Here is a 17,625-nt window from a genome sequence, read left to right as displayed (position 1 = left end):
CTGGTGCGGCAATCGTCCTCCCTTCTCCAACTCCTACTCAAGCTCGGTGCGACCTCCTCCGACTCCCACAGTATCATAGTCTCCTCGAGCCCCGGCAGGTGGCTAGCCTCCTTTAGCTCCTACTTAGCCCGACACGGCCTCCTAAAACCCTGGTGCGTGGCTAGGATGTGGGTTGAGACACTGGTCTAGCAACGAAGATGAGCAACAAGAACCGACCACTAGAGGAGATAGGTAATAGTGGTCAAATCTTGGCCTCTACCTGATACTCTTGGTGGTGACAATTGGCCTACGTGAGCCCCTTGTGTGGTGCGATGCATGGAAGCAAGTGCGGGAATGTAGCATACTAGCTGAAAGTGAAGCGGGCTACCATACAATAGGGCCGAAATTAGGTGAAAAAGCTCATGCATCAACGCTTCTCCGTTCCAAGCATCATTGCTGGTAGTGAGCAAATCGGAATTGAGAGAGTAGCCAGAGAAGGAGAAGCCAATGGCAATTTTATCTAAGATAGTATTATAGCGTGTACCATTGCCTGAGAATGACAATTTTATGAAGCCGGTCTAAGGGATGGCATTTCGCCAATGGCATAATTCCAATTTTCTCGGCATCACCATTTAAACTCTACTAGGTGGGATCATGCACACATGGCCTTACCACCATATCCACCCTCTTTCCTGTGTTGGTTTGCATTTCACCCTCAACCTGTCACGAATTGTCATCCCTCTTTTACATGACTGTTGTTTGGGTTGACTAGGGAAAAGTTATTTTCCATGTGACGGTAGAAGATTTTACATATATAAGAACAAAGGATGGTTCTCAAGGGTCGGTGATCACACGTCCTATGAACGGTCTATGCTCTAATCTAATCTAACAACCCATAATGTAGCAGTTTTTCCAGAACAATCGATCAAAAAGCATGAAAAAAAGGCACAAGACAGAAACCAAAGGTTATTGGCGATGGCGTGTGCAAGCACTACTTTAATTTCCATTTGACATTTTGTGTTGGCAACTTGCTGTAGTATCACAAAAGAAACTTTATGCATAATTATCTAACCTTACTTTGCTTAGATACACATAGCCGTTTTCGGTGCCTCATACCTGGAACTGCCCTTTTGCGTCCATGATAACGATTACAGCCTGCATTTTTGTTAATCAAGTAACTTTATTAGCAGAGTAACAGTGATTAATTAACAGATGCATCCACAAGTGTGAGCATGGACTATTCCCTTGTACCAGAATCTCGTATACTTTCTCTTCCAAGTAAAGACTTTGAAGGCGTCCCAGATTAGCACTGTAGCAGATCTTACAACCACAGCTTCACAAGTACTGAGGCAAATGTCAGTGGTTTCTCTCTGAAAAATCTCCCAAACCGTCACCTACAAAGTGTATGGTTGTCAAGATAGTACAAAATACTAGGTACCAGATGCTTTCAATAAGTCAGGATGGATCTTACACATCAAAGATTTTGCTGAAAGGCTGAAATCACACAGAGCTACAACCTAGCATATATATGGCATTTTTGGATCTTCCCATAAGAGTTTTCCTCCATCAACGCACAATTTCTAAATCTGCTCCATTTCAGATGTGACTGCTCGAGCTGGAGCTTGTGGAATGGAGGAAAAGAAGAACCTGCTCCTTCAAAAGTATGGCTTTTTTTTACCATTCTTAAAAAGTATTTTAAGATATCAAAACTTTCGGTGTAAAATTATAGTATCTCAAGGTATCGAAATTTTATATTGAAAAATGTGGCACCTCAGGGTATTTTTTAAAAAATGTCAAAAAAAAGCTCCCAAAGTACAGTAGCCGGCGGTGATGGCGATTTCAACGGAATTAGGCTGATCGGTTTGAAGCCAGAATTAAACTCAGTCGGCAACAGCAAAAGTTGCATGTACTTCTCGGGGGGACCTGCGAATTTTGGGATTCAGAGATCACGTATTCTTGAATATACCAGGAATCGCTTTCCGAGTCGCCGGTGCGGCGGTGGCTTTTGGTCTCAGATCGGCGTCAATATCGCCAGGAATGTAGATGCACGACGCTTATTCAATTGTCCTGTGCTAGATTTTATGAGGCCATGTGAGGGTCGGTTTGTGATGTCAACCTGTATTCACGAGTAAATCACAAGGCATCACACTCACACAGTTCCCAGGATATACCATATTAGGACAATTCTATCATCCTTAAAAATACATCAATGTACTAAAATTTACACTTAAAATTAGGGCCATTTTACCGGAGTGTACTGAGGTATAAAAACTTTTATTGCAAAATTATGATACCTTAAGGTACATATTATACCTTGAGGTAATAAACTTTTACACCAAAAAATATTATCTCAAAATATATTTTTTAAGAACGGTAAAAAATGTTTTAAAATTTTTGTACCTTAAAATACAAGATAACTGAGTTACCAAATTTTATATTATAAAATATTACATCCTCGTTACTTTTTAATAACCATAAAATTGTTCAACAGATTACATCGAATAACAGAAGGCGTGATTGTCCGTAGCTGCAAAGAGGTCTTTTTTACACAGGCAGTGTGACGCGTATCATAAGATGGCCGGAATGTTGCTAGGATCACCGGCCACGGCAACGTCCATGCCAAAGCGATTTGGGATGTCTCTCAGATGGGCCTCATGGAAAGATGGGCCTCATGGAAATTGGCATTGGCATGCAAGGACATCGCTACAGAACAATATGGATGAGTAGGACTAGAGTTTTCACAAATCTATAGTATTATATCGTCTATACATTGCAACGAGATTTTATCAAAAAAAATATGATTAGCATGTAATTAACTCTATTTTGTTAATGTGTCCACTCTTAATTGCTACATGGATTATGTGTTTATTGATATCACCATATTTTATTCATCTAAAAAAGCAAAAAGTTAGTGAAGGTGGTTGATATATGGACCCTAAACCCTAATCCCACTGTCACTTTTCTTTTTTAAAGAAAAAAGTTGGTGGGAGACTCGGGTGAGGGTGGAGGGTAGATTTACTGTCAACCTCACTATTTTTTGTAGGAGCGTAGATACGACGGGTAACTCTAGCCCAAGTAATACGCCAACTTATATATGGGTGAAAAAAACCCGTTCAAGCCCAACTTTAGCTCTCGATAACATGCACCATCTTAGGCCTTGTTTGGTATAAGGTCCATTTTTCCTAGGTTTAATTTTGCGATGAACCATAATTCGTCGGTCATGAAAAATTTTGCGAAAGTACACCAATTTGCCTATTTGTGTTCGCACGGTGCCTTTTCATTTTTCCTTTCCTATGTTTCTTTTTTTTTCTCAATCTCTTTCTTTCTTTCTTTCTTTCTTTCCCCTCTATCCTCCTCTCTCTTTCTTTAATTTTGTATTTTAAAAATTCACAGAACTAACCTCTTGCCGTCCTATAGGAGAACCAAATAATGACGTGACAAACATTCACCCAGTCAGTTGCACGTGCTTCCCATCCGGCTCATACGCCACTGCTCATAGCGGTCGCAAGGAGGATGAATGCTCGTAGTGGCTTGAATGTTGTGTTGGGTCTGTATCATTTAATCTTGTGGCTTCGGACATGTTAAGGAAAAAATAAAAAAATGGCATTTATTCATGGCAAGTTCGTTATTTGAAAACTGATACAATTTTGTACTAACATTTATGGACATTGAAGAACATATTTGTTTTTATAAGGTCCCTTAACACTTAGCAGCTAAATAAACGACTTAACAGTCTCATTGAATAGAACTTAACGGTGGGTAATTAACATATGCATACGAGCCGGATGAGAAGCGCATGCAGCCAAGTCACCGAGCATCGCATGCCACGCGTGAATGAGCCGCGGCAAGTAGCCACGCGAGGGAGTTTTGCTGTCACCGTGCTATACGAACTCCAGCACGTCGCGCGGAAGGAGCTCCTCTCATGGGCCCATACTTAAGTAAGAGAAACTTGGGTGGATGACAGTGGGTCACCGCTCATGGCCCATACATCAGCCACTCTGACTTAAGCTTAGAGAAGGCCGTTTCATCGCGCGGAGGGGCGCACCTAATTTTTTTCCGCTGGGGCGCGTGGGATCGGAGATGCACCCCCGATTTTTGTGCTCACCCCCGGGTCCCCGACCCCGAGTCGGAGAGTACGTACACCGAGGAGCGCGAGCTAGCGGGCATCGACTCTCCCGTCCACGCCGCGGGATGCCGGGAAAGTGGAAACCGAGCTGGTCATCACGTCGCTATAAATCTTGGGGTCGCGCCAGCCATCACGGGCACGAAGAACGATCATACGATCGATCGACTCTTTGGTTAGAGTAAGTGAGATGGAGGCGGCCATGGTGGTGATCTCGCCGGAGGACGTTCCGTACGAGGAGGACGTCCTGCGCCAGCCGTCCAGGCTGCGCGGCTGGACCCGCTACCTGTCGGCGATCAGCGGCGCGCCGCTGGCGAAGCGCTCGGCCGTCTACGAGCGCGCGCTGCGGGCTCTCCCGGGCTCCTACAAGCTGTGGCACGCGTACCTCACCGAGCTCGCCGGCGCCGCACCCGCCCCCGCGCTCAACTCCGCCTTCGAGCGCGCGCTCGCCGCCGGCATGTCGCGGATGCCGCGCGTCTGGGAAATGTACGGGTCCGGTCTCCTCGACCAGCGCCTCCTCACCCGCGCACACCGAGGACTTCGTCGCTTTCCTTGTCTCTGCTGGCCGGTGGAGGGAAGCCGCCGATCACCTCGCCGCGGCCGTCAACGACGGTGGCTTCGTCTCGGTGAAGGGCAGGACGGAGCGCCAGCTCCTGCTCGACCTGTGCGACCTGATCGCGCAGCACCCGGAGGAGGTCGCCGGGCTGGCGGTGGACGCCGTCATCCGCGGCAGCATACGCATGTTCCCCGACGAGGCCGGCTCGCTGTGGACGAGTTTGGCCGGCCACTACGCGCGGGTTGGTCTCCACGGCAAGGCGAGGGACGTGTTTGAGGAGGGCGTCTCCACGGCGACCACCGTCAAGAACTTCCGGTTGGTGTTCGAGGCGTACCTGCACTTCGAGCACGCCATGGCTGACCTGGAACTCGGCGAGCACGCCCATGCAGAGAAGAGCTCTCTTGGTCAGGGTTGCTGGCTGGCCGACCGCGACGACGGCGACATGGCGCTCGCGAGGCTAGAGCGGCTTCTGAAACGCCGGCCAGAGCTGCTCAGCCGCGTCCAGCTGAGGCAGAATCCGCATGACGTGCAGGCGTGGCACGCGAGGGCCAAGCTGTTCGACGAGGACCCGGGGAGGAAAGCCGCCACCTACGTCGAGGCCGTCAAGACCGTCGAGCCGGCGAAGGCGACGGGGAAGCCACCGCACACGCTCTGGCTCGCGCTCGCCAGGATGTACGAGGAGTGCGGCCTCCTCGAGAGCGCGCGGGAGGTGTTGCGGAGATCCACGCAGGCGAGCTTCACCGCGGAGGATCACCTCGCCGCCGTTTGGTGCGAGTGGGCGGAGATGGAGCTGCGGCAGCACAACGCCAGCAAGGCCATCGAGCTCATCCAACAGGCTACGTCGGAGCCGCCGCTCGACGTCAGGAGGAGGGTTGCAGCGGCCAGCGAGGGCGGCGACGGCGAGCCCGTCCAAACAAAGCTGCGCCGGTCTCTCAGGCTGTGGTGCTTCTACGCCGACCTGATGGAGACGCACGGGTCGCCGGAATCCACCTGCGCCGCCGTCTACGAGAGGATGCACGAGCTGGGGCTCATCACGCCGCCGCTGGTGCTCCGCCACGCCGCCCTCCTCGAACAGCTCGGGCGATTCGAGGACGCGTTCCGCGTCTACGAGCGCGGCGTTAGGTCGTTCAAGCACCCGCACGGCGAGGCCATATTGGCAGCGTACCTGACAAAGTCCGTCGAGAGGCTCGGCGCGAGCAAGCCGGAGCGGGTGAGGGAACTGTTCGACGACGTCGTCCGGCAGGCGCCGGCGGAGAAGAAGAAGGCCGTGTACATGCAGTACGCCGAGTTCGAGGAGGGCTTCGGCCTCGCGAAGCGTGCCCTGAAGGTCTACGGGGAGGCCGCCGCCGCCGTCCCCGGCCGCGACAAGCTCGCCGTCTACGAGGCGTACATCGCACGGGCCACCGCCGCGTCCGGCGTCCTCGCGGCGAGGGAGATATACCGCCACGCCATCGTCAACGGCGGCCTCCCGGACGCGGACTCGAGGGCACTGTGCCTCCGGCTCGCCGACCTCGAGATTGGCCTCGGCGAAGTCCACCGTGCCCGGGCGCTTTACGTCTACGCCGGCGGCTTCGCGGACCCGGCGGCTCACCCCGACTTCTGGAGGCGGTGGAACGACTTCGAGGCGCGTCACGGCGACGAGTGCACGTTCCGGGAGATGCTCCGCGTCAAGAGAACCATGGCGGCCGCCACCGCCGCCGTGCCGCAGATGGACGCGGCGGCAACGCCGAAGAGGCCTCTGCAGTTTGCGTGCGCCGCCGATTATGCCGGCGGCTTCGCGGAGCAATGCAAGAGAAGGCGCCTCGTTTAGGCCTAGGGTAGCTGTGCTCACCTATATATTATGGTTGCCTACATGCACGCATGTGTATGTAATAACAAAATTCTGTGTGCAAGCTAGTGCTTCATCTGTTTCTGAGGCTCTGTTTGAAATTAAAGTATCAAAAAATTTTGAATTATCTGATTTCTAATAGCTATTTAGGTAGACCTCCCACCGTTTATTTATTATCACCCCATATTCAGGTCCATGTCATTTTGGTAGGGTATGAGTAAGGAAATTATCTTTAACCAGATGTGTTATCACCAGCTTGGAATGTCTCACCTCCGATTCAGTTTGACCTACTTGAAACATATCTCCACGAATTGGTTTCCCAACAATGTTCACGTGAAACCCGTGGTTGCCGACCGTCTTGCTCGGTTGCGCCCACCTCCAAAAATGATTACCAAAAACTTGGTAGTGGATTGAACATTTTTTAGGGGTGGAGGGTGGATTTGTTGTGTGAAGTTACAGATAGACTGGACAGTTTAATGTTCTATTTTCATGACAAAGCTTATAATCCTTTGATGTACAATCTTTCGCAGTTTGGCTGGTCAGTCCAACAAATAGCATCGCATCAAAAAATCCTTTACATGATAAAAATTTTGACACGTTGTATATCATATTAGCTCCCAGGGTTTTGACCAATTTGGCCGAGTTACCTCAAGCAAGCCTTGTAAAAATGGCAATGCCTTTTCCAAAACCCTTTACAGTTAATCCCTAATCATCATCATCCATCCAGCTAAAGTGTAGCCTGTCTAATTGTATATTCTGAAGGACCATCATCTCTAAGAGAGAGAGAGCACCCAGATTCAGGAGCTTGTTCTAAGGTCTGGTCAGTTTGTTATATCCGCTGATATAATATTTTCACTGCAGAAGAACTCTTCAGCCCTGTCCAAGAAAGAAGCTGGGATTTTTCTATGCAACATGAAGTTAGATGAAGCTTCTCCAGCTCTTTGCTTCAGAGGTCCGTCATCACCAATTCTTGCTCCTCGGCTGTCTCTTTGGCCCTTATTTCTGCTTAATCTGATGACCCCTGAAACCCCTTTTCCTAAAACCGGCCGTGCACTTTTGCGGTTTGACCTTATTGAGATGTCACCTTGTGAGCTTCTTGTATCCAATAAGATCTGTGTATTATCATTGGAACTGTTGGTTCCCCAACCATCCAGAAGAATGGAATCTGAAGCGGGCTGTCCTGGTGTATTACATGACTTGATCAAAGAACGAAGCATCTCTGCACTTATTTCTTGCTGGACCACACTTCTATTCTGATCGCAACCATAACAGACTGCGATAAGCGCAGCAGCCAAGATAGGCATCAACTCTGGGTCACTGAAGAACACGAAAGGCAAGTCGCACACCTGTTTTTATCTTATCAGTTTTGCCCATAGGTCTTTGAAGTTAAGATAGGAACATGGTTATATAAAGATTAGTTTACCTTGTGTAGTATGGTGGGGCTCTTCCCCCACCGAAGAACTGCTTGGTTCCCAGCATGGAACAAAGAGAAGTAGCCAAGAAGTAGCAGAGATTCTAGAAGTAACAAGCCAACCTGAAGAAAGGAGCACAAACTCTTATAGTAACTAGAATTATCCACAATTGCCCGTGCATGCCTTGCACATTAAATGTGATAGCTGATCATTCAGCCACATACTAAAGCATTGCCTTGAACATTTCAATGTGCATGTTGTCAATAAACCACGCTATAAAAATGACATAATGGAAAGTGTTTGTTCAAGAAGACTATGCAAATGCTAATAGTACTCCCATTAGTTCCATAAGGCCAGTCTCAATGCATAGTTTCATGGCATAGTTACCAAGACTATAAACTAGGTAACCGAGCCAGATGAGTTTCATGGGGATGAAACTCCTCTCTCATCTAATGAAACTCTCTCATTTAATAATCATGCCAAGTCAGCAATTTTGCTGATGCGACATTCTATTTAATGTGCATGACACCCCATGAAACATGTATTGAGATTGACCTAATTCTTGTTGTTTTGGAGAAGTTGTGGTCAGCTCTGGAAACTTTGACTATTAATAAATTTTAAAATATTTAGTTTGAAAACATTAGGACAACATGTATATATAAATTATAAAGAACAATTTAATAAAAGTAAACATGTGTTTACTTTTTTATATATTCTAATAGAAAATTAAATTTAGAATTAGAAGACCATGTCATTATCCAAAATGACAAAAATTATCAAATTGGAGTATAGCAAGCCAAACGGGTGGCCCGGCCCAGCACGGCATGGCACGCCGACGGCACGGCCCACTAGAGCACGACCCGTTAGGCATGGCTCTTGTAGCGAGTCGGGCCATGCTAGGCCACGTGCCAAGGCTTTGGCCCAAGCACGGCCCAAGGAGGTGCTGGGCCGTGCCAGGCCAGCACGGCTACTGTAGCGGCACGTGGGCCGGTAGCCGGCCCACTAGTACATCTGGCCCATAAAAATTGAAATTTGAGGGGAAAAAAGAAAAAAAGGCAGAAAAAACATAATATAAAGGAAAAAAACAATAAATATAGGATAAATGTGAGGAAGACTTAGGAAATATATCATAAAATATATGGTACAAATAGGATAAAATGTGGGAAAGAAATAAAAAATGTGAGAAATATATGGGAAAAATTAGAAAATCGTACGAAAAATAAATGGGCTGGTGGGCCGTGCCATGCCTGGGCCGTGCCGTGCCGGCCCACGGGCTGAGGCGTTGGCCCAAGCACGGCACGGGATAACGGGCTGTGTCGTGCCAAGCCTGGGCCAGCTACAGTACTGTCATGCTCGGGCCGGCCCGGCTTGGCACGGCCCATTTGGCCAGGTATAAATTAGAGTATACATTAAGATTCTTGTTTAAGGACAAGAGCCAATGATATGCATTTATTCTAGACAATCATGTGAAATAAATCTAGACACCAACTAGATTCTAAGGTACCCACTCTATTAGTCTAAGTCAAGAATAACAAAGATAAATGTAACTTAATCCATAAAAGTAGGGAAATTTACAAGCATGCAAGTTGCTAATGTTCTAGTGATAGAAGAATTGATTTACATAAAATCTGAAAATTAATACATATTTATTCTGCATTTAAAATATTATGATATAGAAGGCAACAATTTACTTCGACAAAAAAGGATATTCAAAATTATCATATATACATATCATGTGGAGAATGCATGACCTAGTGCTTCTATATGGAGCATATATTTTACCTGATCATTCGGCACTCTCCATTTATTCATGCAATGGCTAAGAAGGAAACTGATCAAATGGAAGAACTCCATCTTTAGATCTGATCTAGCCTGAAATAATAACAATGCAAACTTACATAGGTGAAAAATAGAAGTAAACATATTCAGATTTCCCATACTGGAGACTCATCAATTTGCCTGACAGCTATATTCTGCATGAAACCTAAACTGATTGTCTACTGATAACATGGACAGGTTTAGCAATTTTTTCTTGGGTGTACCTTCCTTGAACTACATTTGTTGCAATGCTAAAATCCATCTAAGAAAGTCAAGTTACACATGCAGAAGAATAGACATGCAGACAACAACAGTAATATCAAGCCTTGGATACAACCACTTACCAGCATGCATTGAAGAAGGGTGATATCCAAGCATGCCATATTGTTCAGAATTTTCAATACACCAGTGGCTACCTCTTCAAAATTTGATGGCAGAATCGCAGAAGCCTGACAATTTAAATGTCAGTTGTTTGAAAGAGATCCACGGAAGTCAATGGCATAAGTATCTAAATTTGTTAGTGAAATAAGTCCAGTTTTCTCATTTTGTGATTCTAAAAGTCGTAGCAGAAAGCAAACAGAACTATGGTGTGTTCTTTTGGTGATGAAAGATTATTTAATTTTTTTAACAACTATTTAATGGCATAAACGATGAAATTAGCTACAAAGTTAAAAAATCTACTCTAGAAAGATAAAATGAACTTCTATATAAAAACTTTTTGCAAAAAATACACTGTTTAGAAGCTCAGGAAGCATGTGTGCACAAGCCGAGAAAAAAAATCTGAGACTGTAAAAGAACACAGCCATCTGTAGAATGTCAATCTGCCATACTTGTTCATAATGCATGCCATTTTGAAATGAGATACCTTACGTGTATCAAAATGCATGTGTGACTTCTATATATATATGTAGTTCACTTGCAATATGGTAAACCGGTGCTTCTTAATGTCTATAGAGTACACAACCTACACAGCCAGTTTTTTTTCTTGAATAAAAAACAACAAAATTTTCTCACAGATAGCATTGGATGTAACTAGAGAAGAAAGACAAACCTGCTCTGATGACGATCTGTTGTTGGCCTGGAGCAACACAGCTGTCAAAAGTGAAGGCAGACTAACAAGGCCTGTCTCTGCCATGGCAGAAAGTACAAGCACTACAGGTTGATTTAGGTTTATTTCATTGTCTTTTCCAGGACTGTCATGCAAACATGCAGCATTCCCCCTTTTTCCTTCCAGGGTACCATCTACAGTGTCTCCCTGGCAGAGAATTGCAGAGTGTACCTCTAGCGTAACTCGCAAATCAGATGACTGCATTTGTGGCATGGCTGCTGAGTCTTTACTAGCTTCATAGACCGATATTTTGTCCCCTGGAATGTTGAATTCATGATGTTCAGATGACTTATTTTCTTTCATCAGTTCACTAGGACCGCATTCATCACATTTGAATTTGACATCTCCAGATTGATCAGATGTAATCAACTGGTTGCCCACACCTATGTCTTGTGAACAAAGATATTCAAATTCTTGAACAAGATTTCCCGCTAGAGTTCTGCATTTGCAGGAATCCCAGTCAATGGTAGAGAAATTCCCAGGTTTAGATGTTAAGACTGCCAAAAGATTGAGACCAAATAGTATGGATGATGGTAATGGGGATCCTTCAACCTGGGGCCTGTCGTAAAGGGCAAAAAGATCTCGCAGGCGATGAATTATTTGATAAGCCACAATTAGTTCTATCAACCCCCCTTGCATTTGAAGCTGTTGGTCATTGAGATATACGTGGCCAACAATAACAGTCACTGTCCAAAAAAAACCATCTAACACTTCACCTACTGACTCCATGTATTCAGTTGAAGTTTTGCTTGGCTGAAGGTTGGAACTTCCAGAGTTTGATGCTGCCACCTTTATGTAATTCTCTAGTGATACCGATAACATGGGAATAATCGGAGGTAAAAGATTCTGTACAAGAAAATAAGTTCGATTGGCTGGAAGCGAGAGCAACACTCTCAACAATCGTAATAGGTAGACAGTGACTTGGCAAGCTCCAGGCCTTGAAGTGTGAGAGGCAGGTAAAGCAGATGCAATGAAATCAAGCAAACCAACTTGTCTAGATGCATGTAATTCAAGATCCTTTCCTTCTAAATACTGTGCAAAATAAAAAGAAAGAGGTATTAGTAAAACATCTGTATTACAACAACACAATATGGAACAAACAAGAGGTACCTTTGTCATGTCACTAACAATCAAACCAATACTCGCAGCACCCTCTTTTCTAGCCTGACGAAGTCTTTGCAAATCCTGAAGCCATCTACTTAACTTGGCTTTTGCAGTACCTAGAGCAGCCCTGTGCACAATTCCTGTATTTTCACATATGAGTGGTTCAACAAAATCATGTTTAAGAGCCATTAATCTCTGGCGAATCTTTTTAATCTTTCGTTTCATCTGCGTAGAGTTAAACGATTTAACACCAGATTCAGCAGTGTTGGCACTGCCTATAACTTGTGAATCTTCACCACTATTGGCTGAGCTAGAACGGTTTTGGTTTTGGCTATCTTTACTTGGAAAGCGACGTTGGAAAGGTGAAGGCTGATCCCTAAAATCCATCGAAGCTCTCTCACGTATCTGTTCAAGGTAATACTTGCGGCGCTGCTCACTTTCACGAAGCTTTTCTGCTAGTTTTTGGGCTAACAGTTCAGCCTCTTCCTGCTGAGCTTTTGCTCTTATCTCTTTTCTTCGTTGCTGCTCTGCAGCCCTTGCTTCTCGTGCAGCACTAGATGCTTTGCGCTCCTCTTCTCTTCTGACAATAGCCTCTTCTTTCTTACGCTGTATTTCAGCAAGGCGTTGCATCTTCTCAGCTTCAAGAATTTTTCTCCGTTCCAATACAGCTTCTTCCCTTGCAATGTCCTCCTTTTGCTTTGTTTTAATCACCTGTAGCTTTTCAGCTCTCCTCACTTCAGAATCATGAAGTTTCTGCCTCAGCAAGAATTTCTTGTTTTCTTCATTTAGCGATGTAATAAAGCGGACCTCGTTGACCTTAGTACTCTCATCACCGGCTCTTTTTGCAACCTGAGCAAGATGTGCCTCATGACGAGATTCACCACGTTGGTGGCGTGCATTCATTATTTCTCGCAGTTTTGAGCTGCGCACAGCCTGCCATTCATTGACACGATTTAACTTTTCAGAGGTACGTTGCAGCCTCTGAACTCTCTCACTTTCTAGTTGACTCCGGATTCGCAAAGCTCGTGCATGTTTTTCGTCTGCTTCCTTTTTCATGTCCAAAGCACTCCGTTTCTTCTTTTCGGGGGACATTAACTTGTCATGTAAAACACGAGCACGCTCTGGAACTTTTCTGCCAACACCAGGGGAATGGGAGACACGAGAACTCCGAATGGGGGATTTCAGTATATCTTCCCAGTTTCTTTTCTCCTTCCAGGCATCCAATGACTTCCGCGGTGCTGCATTTTGTTTCTCCTTCTCGAGATGAACTGTAGTCCTTTTTGCAGTATCGGTGGACCTGAGCTTGTCAAATTTGTTTTCTGGAAATTCCCTATCCTTCCTAAAATTATGCTTCTCTACCTCAGAGATAGGTTCCAGTGATCCTTTTCGACTCTTTGCAGAAGACAAAGGCATATTTTGTGGAAGTGATCTACCAGATTTGAATGTATCCCTGCTTTGCCTCTCTCCAGCAATTTTTTTCTCATTGGTGTCAGAAACTTTCACCTGACTCTCCACTTTCAAACTTATACTTCCAACAGTTGCTGATGCTGTTGTCAGTTTTGATGAGCTACCTGAAACTTCTCCAGAAGAGCTGGATGTAAAGCTCTCTGCAACTATACCAGCCTGTTTGCGAGCCAGTTCCAATTGAATTCTTTGAAATGCCTCTAGAGATGAAGACAATATCTCTTGCCTGTGTGGTGAACTTGTCATCCTTCTGACCTGCACATATGATTTAATCCAACAGGTTTTTAATTCTTTTAGCACGTAAGATGGTATATTTGCATTCCATGAAAACTATGTTCTGATAATTAACCAGGTAATAAGCAGCTATTAATTCTATAAATGGTCCAAGTACAGAAACTCGTCAGGATATATGTGTTTGTTCAATTATTCATATGTATATAGGCTTATGGACAGAGAATAATATGTGCACACTATGAGTTGTTCAATTATTATAAAACTATGCTAAAACTTGGAGCAATAAAAAATGAAATGCTGCATACAAGTCATGTAAGAAAATATTTCTGAATTTTGCATGAGAATACGAACCTCCCAGGACAAGGCATGTGGTCTTCGATGGTCAGATTTCACAGTCATCGGCATCCCCTCCTTTGGTAGAGCAGTAGATTTTTTGGTGTTATCAAAATGCTCCGCCCTGGATTTCAGTTCTTGAAAATCAGATATAGCTTCTTCGAGAACAAGCATGGATTCATTAATTTGCTCCATGTCACATTCTAACTCACAGAGGAGGTAAAGTTCATCCACAGCCCTATTCAGATTCTCAAAAAGAAAACACCAGAGTCTCTGCCTGAACCTCTCTTTGCTCCCAGAAGTTTCACCTCCAAAATCTGCTGAAGTTGATGCATGAAGAACAGTCTGGCTTTCTGTTGAAGCAACAGACGAAGAAGTAACTGGAACTTCAAGATCAGTGTTTGCACAGGACAGGGAGACTGTGTCAGCTAAGGCAGGTGAACCACTAACATCCAAGGGAGACTCTGTTATCTCACATAGATCCAGTGCCTTGCTCTTATCTTCAGCAGGTGTTTCTGCTCCTTGAATCATAACAGGAGATGTCTCATAAATTGTTTTACAAGAACTCATCTCAGTTTTAAGTTCACTTTCATCTTTACATTCATTTATGAATCCTGTAGCATCACCAGTGTGTGTGAGTGTTTGAGATGGGTTATTACTTCCACATGCATCCGCAGGTAATGCAAAACCTGGCACTTCGTCAAAATCTCCAAACCTGACAGAAGTGTTTGATAAAACACCTGCAGTATCTGTCATTGGAGGGCTTTTAACATGACCATAAAGATCTGCAGATTTTGCAACACCACTTGCACAGTTGGAGGGTTGATGTGGGGTTGGAGAATCAGCGCAATCAATATTACCAATGTTGGGAGATTCACTTATTTCTTCAGCTACCAGCAACTCTTTAGGGGATTTTATTGTATGCTCCAAGTCTGAAGCACTTAATTCACTCTTCAGATTGCTAGCACCTACATCAGTACATTCTTCAGCTTGAACCTCCCCTGCTTTTAACCCACCCGGTTCAACACAAGCATTAGTTTTTGTGGTCTCAGGTGGACATTGTGATCTGTCACACCACCTTGCTGTATCACTTCCAAAATTGGTCTGAGACTGTGACGACAAGGTTGAAATTTTATTATTGGAACCTCCAGAAGACCTCTGCAGTGTGAATTTTGAGCTGGACCGATGTTTCTGTGGAATAGATTTGCATGTTAGGAACAGAGGCACTAAGAGCTCTTCCGGCATGATAGAGCATCACATGAAAACATGAGCCAAGTCTCGGAGCAAAAAACAAAAGGAAACTACAAAGTGTTCAATGGAGTGTGGCATGGTATTAACAATGATCCCAAAAAAAATGCTTCTGAAAGAGGCAATAACCTTGAAGCAACTTAAAACTGTTTACAGGGTATATCTTCGCTTTAGAAGTCTATGTCCATGCAAGATGTTATTGACTAATAGCTCTCATCCTAGACATGATGGAATATGGCCAAAATAACACAGAAGACCAGTACCACAACATCTGTTTGGTTTAACCTAGGTATTCTTCTAACCTTTAATTTCTAAACAGGTAGTAACTTGATTATCATCACAATTGGCCAAGCTATTGGATCCATATTTTGAAATGACCATCTTGTTGCGATGATCAAACTCCCACAGTCCCACCCCTTAAGGCCTTCACTTTATATTTAACGATAAGATGATTGCGGGAATATAAAGTGGGAAAACATCATATCACAGGACTTCTATGCATTACAATTCAGCAGAGGCAAGTCCTTACTTTTTTCACTTCAAACCACCCGGATCCCACATCATCTAGATCTGGACAATCATTCTCCATTACCACCAATAAATCCTCAGTGCTTCCTCATGGCATTCCTGCTTTTCATACAGATTCAACACCTAAATTATGCCATGAAATGTACCAGCTAAAATATGTTGAAGTGTACAGTGTAGTGAGGGGGGTTAAAATCGCAGATTTTTCAAGAAAACCGTGTGCTGCTTGAGCTCAGTGTCTCGGTTGGAAACAACTACAGATACTGAAATCCTCACTAAAACCCTAAAATTTAACTGCGACATAAACATACCAAAACAGTACAGAAGATTTTGCCAGCAATGCACATCCGGACATAAAAATAAATCCAGCAGCATCCAAGGAATTGAACGAAGTTTAGATAAACTAAAACAGGAGGCTACTTTAGTTTGGATTTAGAACCGGATCACTTGCCAGCTTGTCTTCGAATTTTTCAGTTTAAACACCAAAATTACTCCTACTACTCACTGCCACTGGCATTCACTACAATCAATCAGGATCGAACAACCAGACATATTTTGGGGTGGAGAACAAGAGAGGTCGCCCCCCCCCCCCCCCCCCTTTCCCCTGCCAAACAAGCCGATTCCCAATCTACGCCACGCCGCCGCCGAGCGGGGAGGGGGGCAGCGCGAGAACGAATACCTTCAGTCCGATCCGCACCGACGTCGGCGGCGTCGCCCCTCCAAACCGGCGCCCCGGAAGCGCGCGCGAGGAGGCACTGGCCGCACATGTGGGGTAGTAAGTCGAAAGGGATGCCCGTCGCCACCGCCGCCAAACGTCCGTCGTTTCAGAGGGGGGGTGGTGCAGGTTGGAAGAGAGTGGAGACTGGAGAGTCACGGCGAGAGGGGCGTTTTGGTCATTTCCGAGCAGAGAACGACTCCGGCCTCCGGTCGTCGTCGTCGAAGGAGAGTGAGTAACTCCGAGGAGGAAGGAGGTCGATCGATCGATCGAATGAATGAACGAACGAACGAACGAAGCGGCTCGGCACGGCGGCGCTCCGGCGATCGACGCGGCGGCGGCGGAGAGGGTTAGGTCACGGAGGTTTTTACCCATGTACCATTAAAAAAGATGTGCCTGCCTTTATGCCACTAAAAAGTTCAAGCCTTCCTTTATGCCATCGTCGAACTTTATCGCGACCTCCACGCCATTCCGTCACTATTCTGTTAGGTTTGAACCATTTAACAACTCTGACATATGGATCTAGGCAAAAAAATGTCTATCTTGCCCTTTCAGTGGAGTCAGCTCTCTTCTCTTCTCTGAGAGTGCGCCACTGCTCACCCCTCGCTACCGAGCCGTGCCGCGTGCCACTCCCCGCCGCTCACCCCTCGCTGCTGGACGCGGTGGTGATCGGGACGTCGTCGTGGACTGCCTCGCACGCGTGCCGCACGGGTCGTACAGCGCGATGCGGCAGGTGTGCCGCAGGTGGAGGAGCGCAGGCGCGGCCTTCGCGGTGGCACGCGCCGAGGCGGGTGCCAACGAGGACTTGGTACATCTGCTGCAATTCGTGAATCTGGTGACGGGGGCAGGAGCGAGGGGCCGAAGGAGGATGGGGACGTGCCGATGAACTCGCCGGCGTACGGGGTGGCAGTGTACAATGTGACGACGGGGAGTGGAGACGGGAGAAGGCGCCACCCGTGTCGATGTTCGCGCAATGCGCGGCAGTGGGGACGCGCCCCCCTCCGCCGCTCACATCATCGCCCGTGGCTGCGCCTGGTGCATCGAGGGCGCCACCGTGATGGAGTGGCTCGGCGACCGCCGCGATTGGCGCAAGGTTGGCCCTTCCCCTACCAGCCCTGAGGCTGGCACGCCCGCGCCGTCTGCGTCGCCAGCGGCGACCGCGTCGTCGTGACCGACGC

At 46.1% G+C, this 17,625-nt stretch overlaps 1 protein-coding gene and 1 pseudogene across 3 annotated transcripts; one reads left to right on the top strand and one right to left on the bottom strand.

The window, feature by feature from the left end:
- Window positions 1-4,292: 4,292 nt before the first annotated feature.
- Window positions 4,293-6,468, top strand: LOC102704343 (annotated as a pseudogene).
- Window positions 6,469-6,939: 471 nt separating this feature from the next.
- On the bottom strand, window positions 6,940-16,591 carry LOC102704066. Of its 3 annotated transcripts, none has more exons than XM_015838714.2 (9): window positions 16,412-16,591; window positions 15,737-15,837; window positions 13,978-15,150; window positions 11,935-13,647; window positions 10,768-11,856; window positions 10,061-10,165; window positions 9,681-9,770; window positions 7,910-8,020; window positions 6,940-7,832 (listed from the first exon to the last, which is right to left on the bottom strand). In XM_015838714.2, the coding sequence occupies exons 2-9, from the start codon at window positions 15,794-15,796 to the stop codon at window positions 7,308-7,310; spliced, it is 4,866 nt and encodes a 1,621-aa protein (XP_015694200.1). In that variant the 5' UTR covers window positions 15,797-15,837; window positions 16,412-16,591; the 3' UTR covers window positions 6,940-7,307. The 3 variants fall into 3 exon arrangements, with proteins under 3 accessions (XP_015694200.1, XP_006655951.1, XP_040380866.1); XM_006655888.3 differs by having other exon boundaries at window positions 15,737-15,834; XM_040524932.1 differs by lacking the exon at window positions 16,412-16,591 and having other exon boundaries at window positions 15,737-16,186.
- Between the last annotated feature and the right edge of the window lie 1,034 nt (window positions 16,592-17,625).

The sequence above is a fragment of the Oryza brachyantha genome, chromosome 6 (genome assembly GCF_000231095.2).
Source record: "Oryza brachyantha chromosome 6, ObraRS2, whole genome shotgun sequence".
Lineage (NCBI taxonomy): Eukaryota > Viridiplantae > Streptophyta > Magnoliopsida > Poales > Poaceae > Oryza > Oryza brachyantha.
This window is presented reverse-complemented; position numbering and strand designations above follow the sequence as displayed.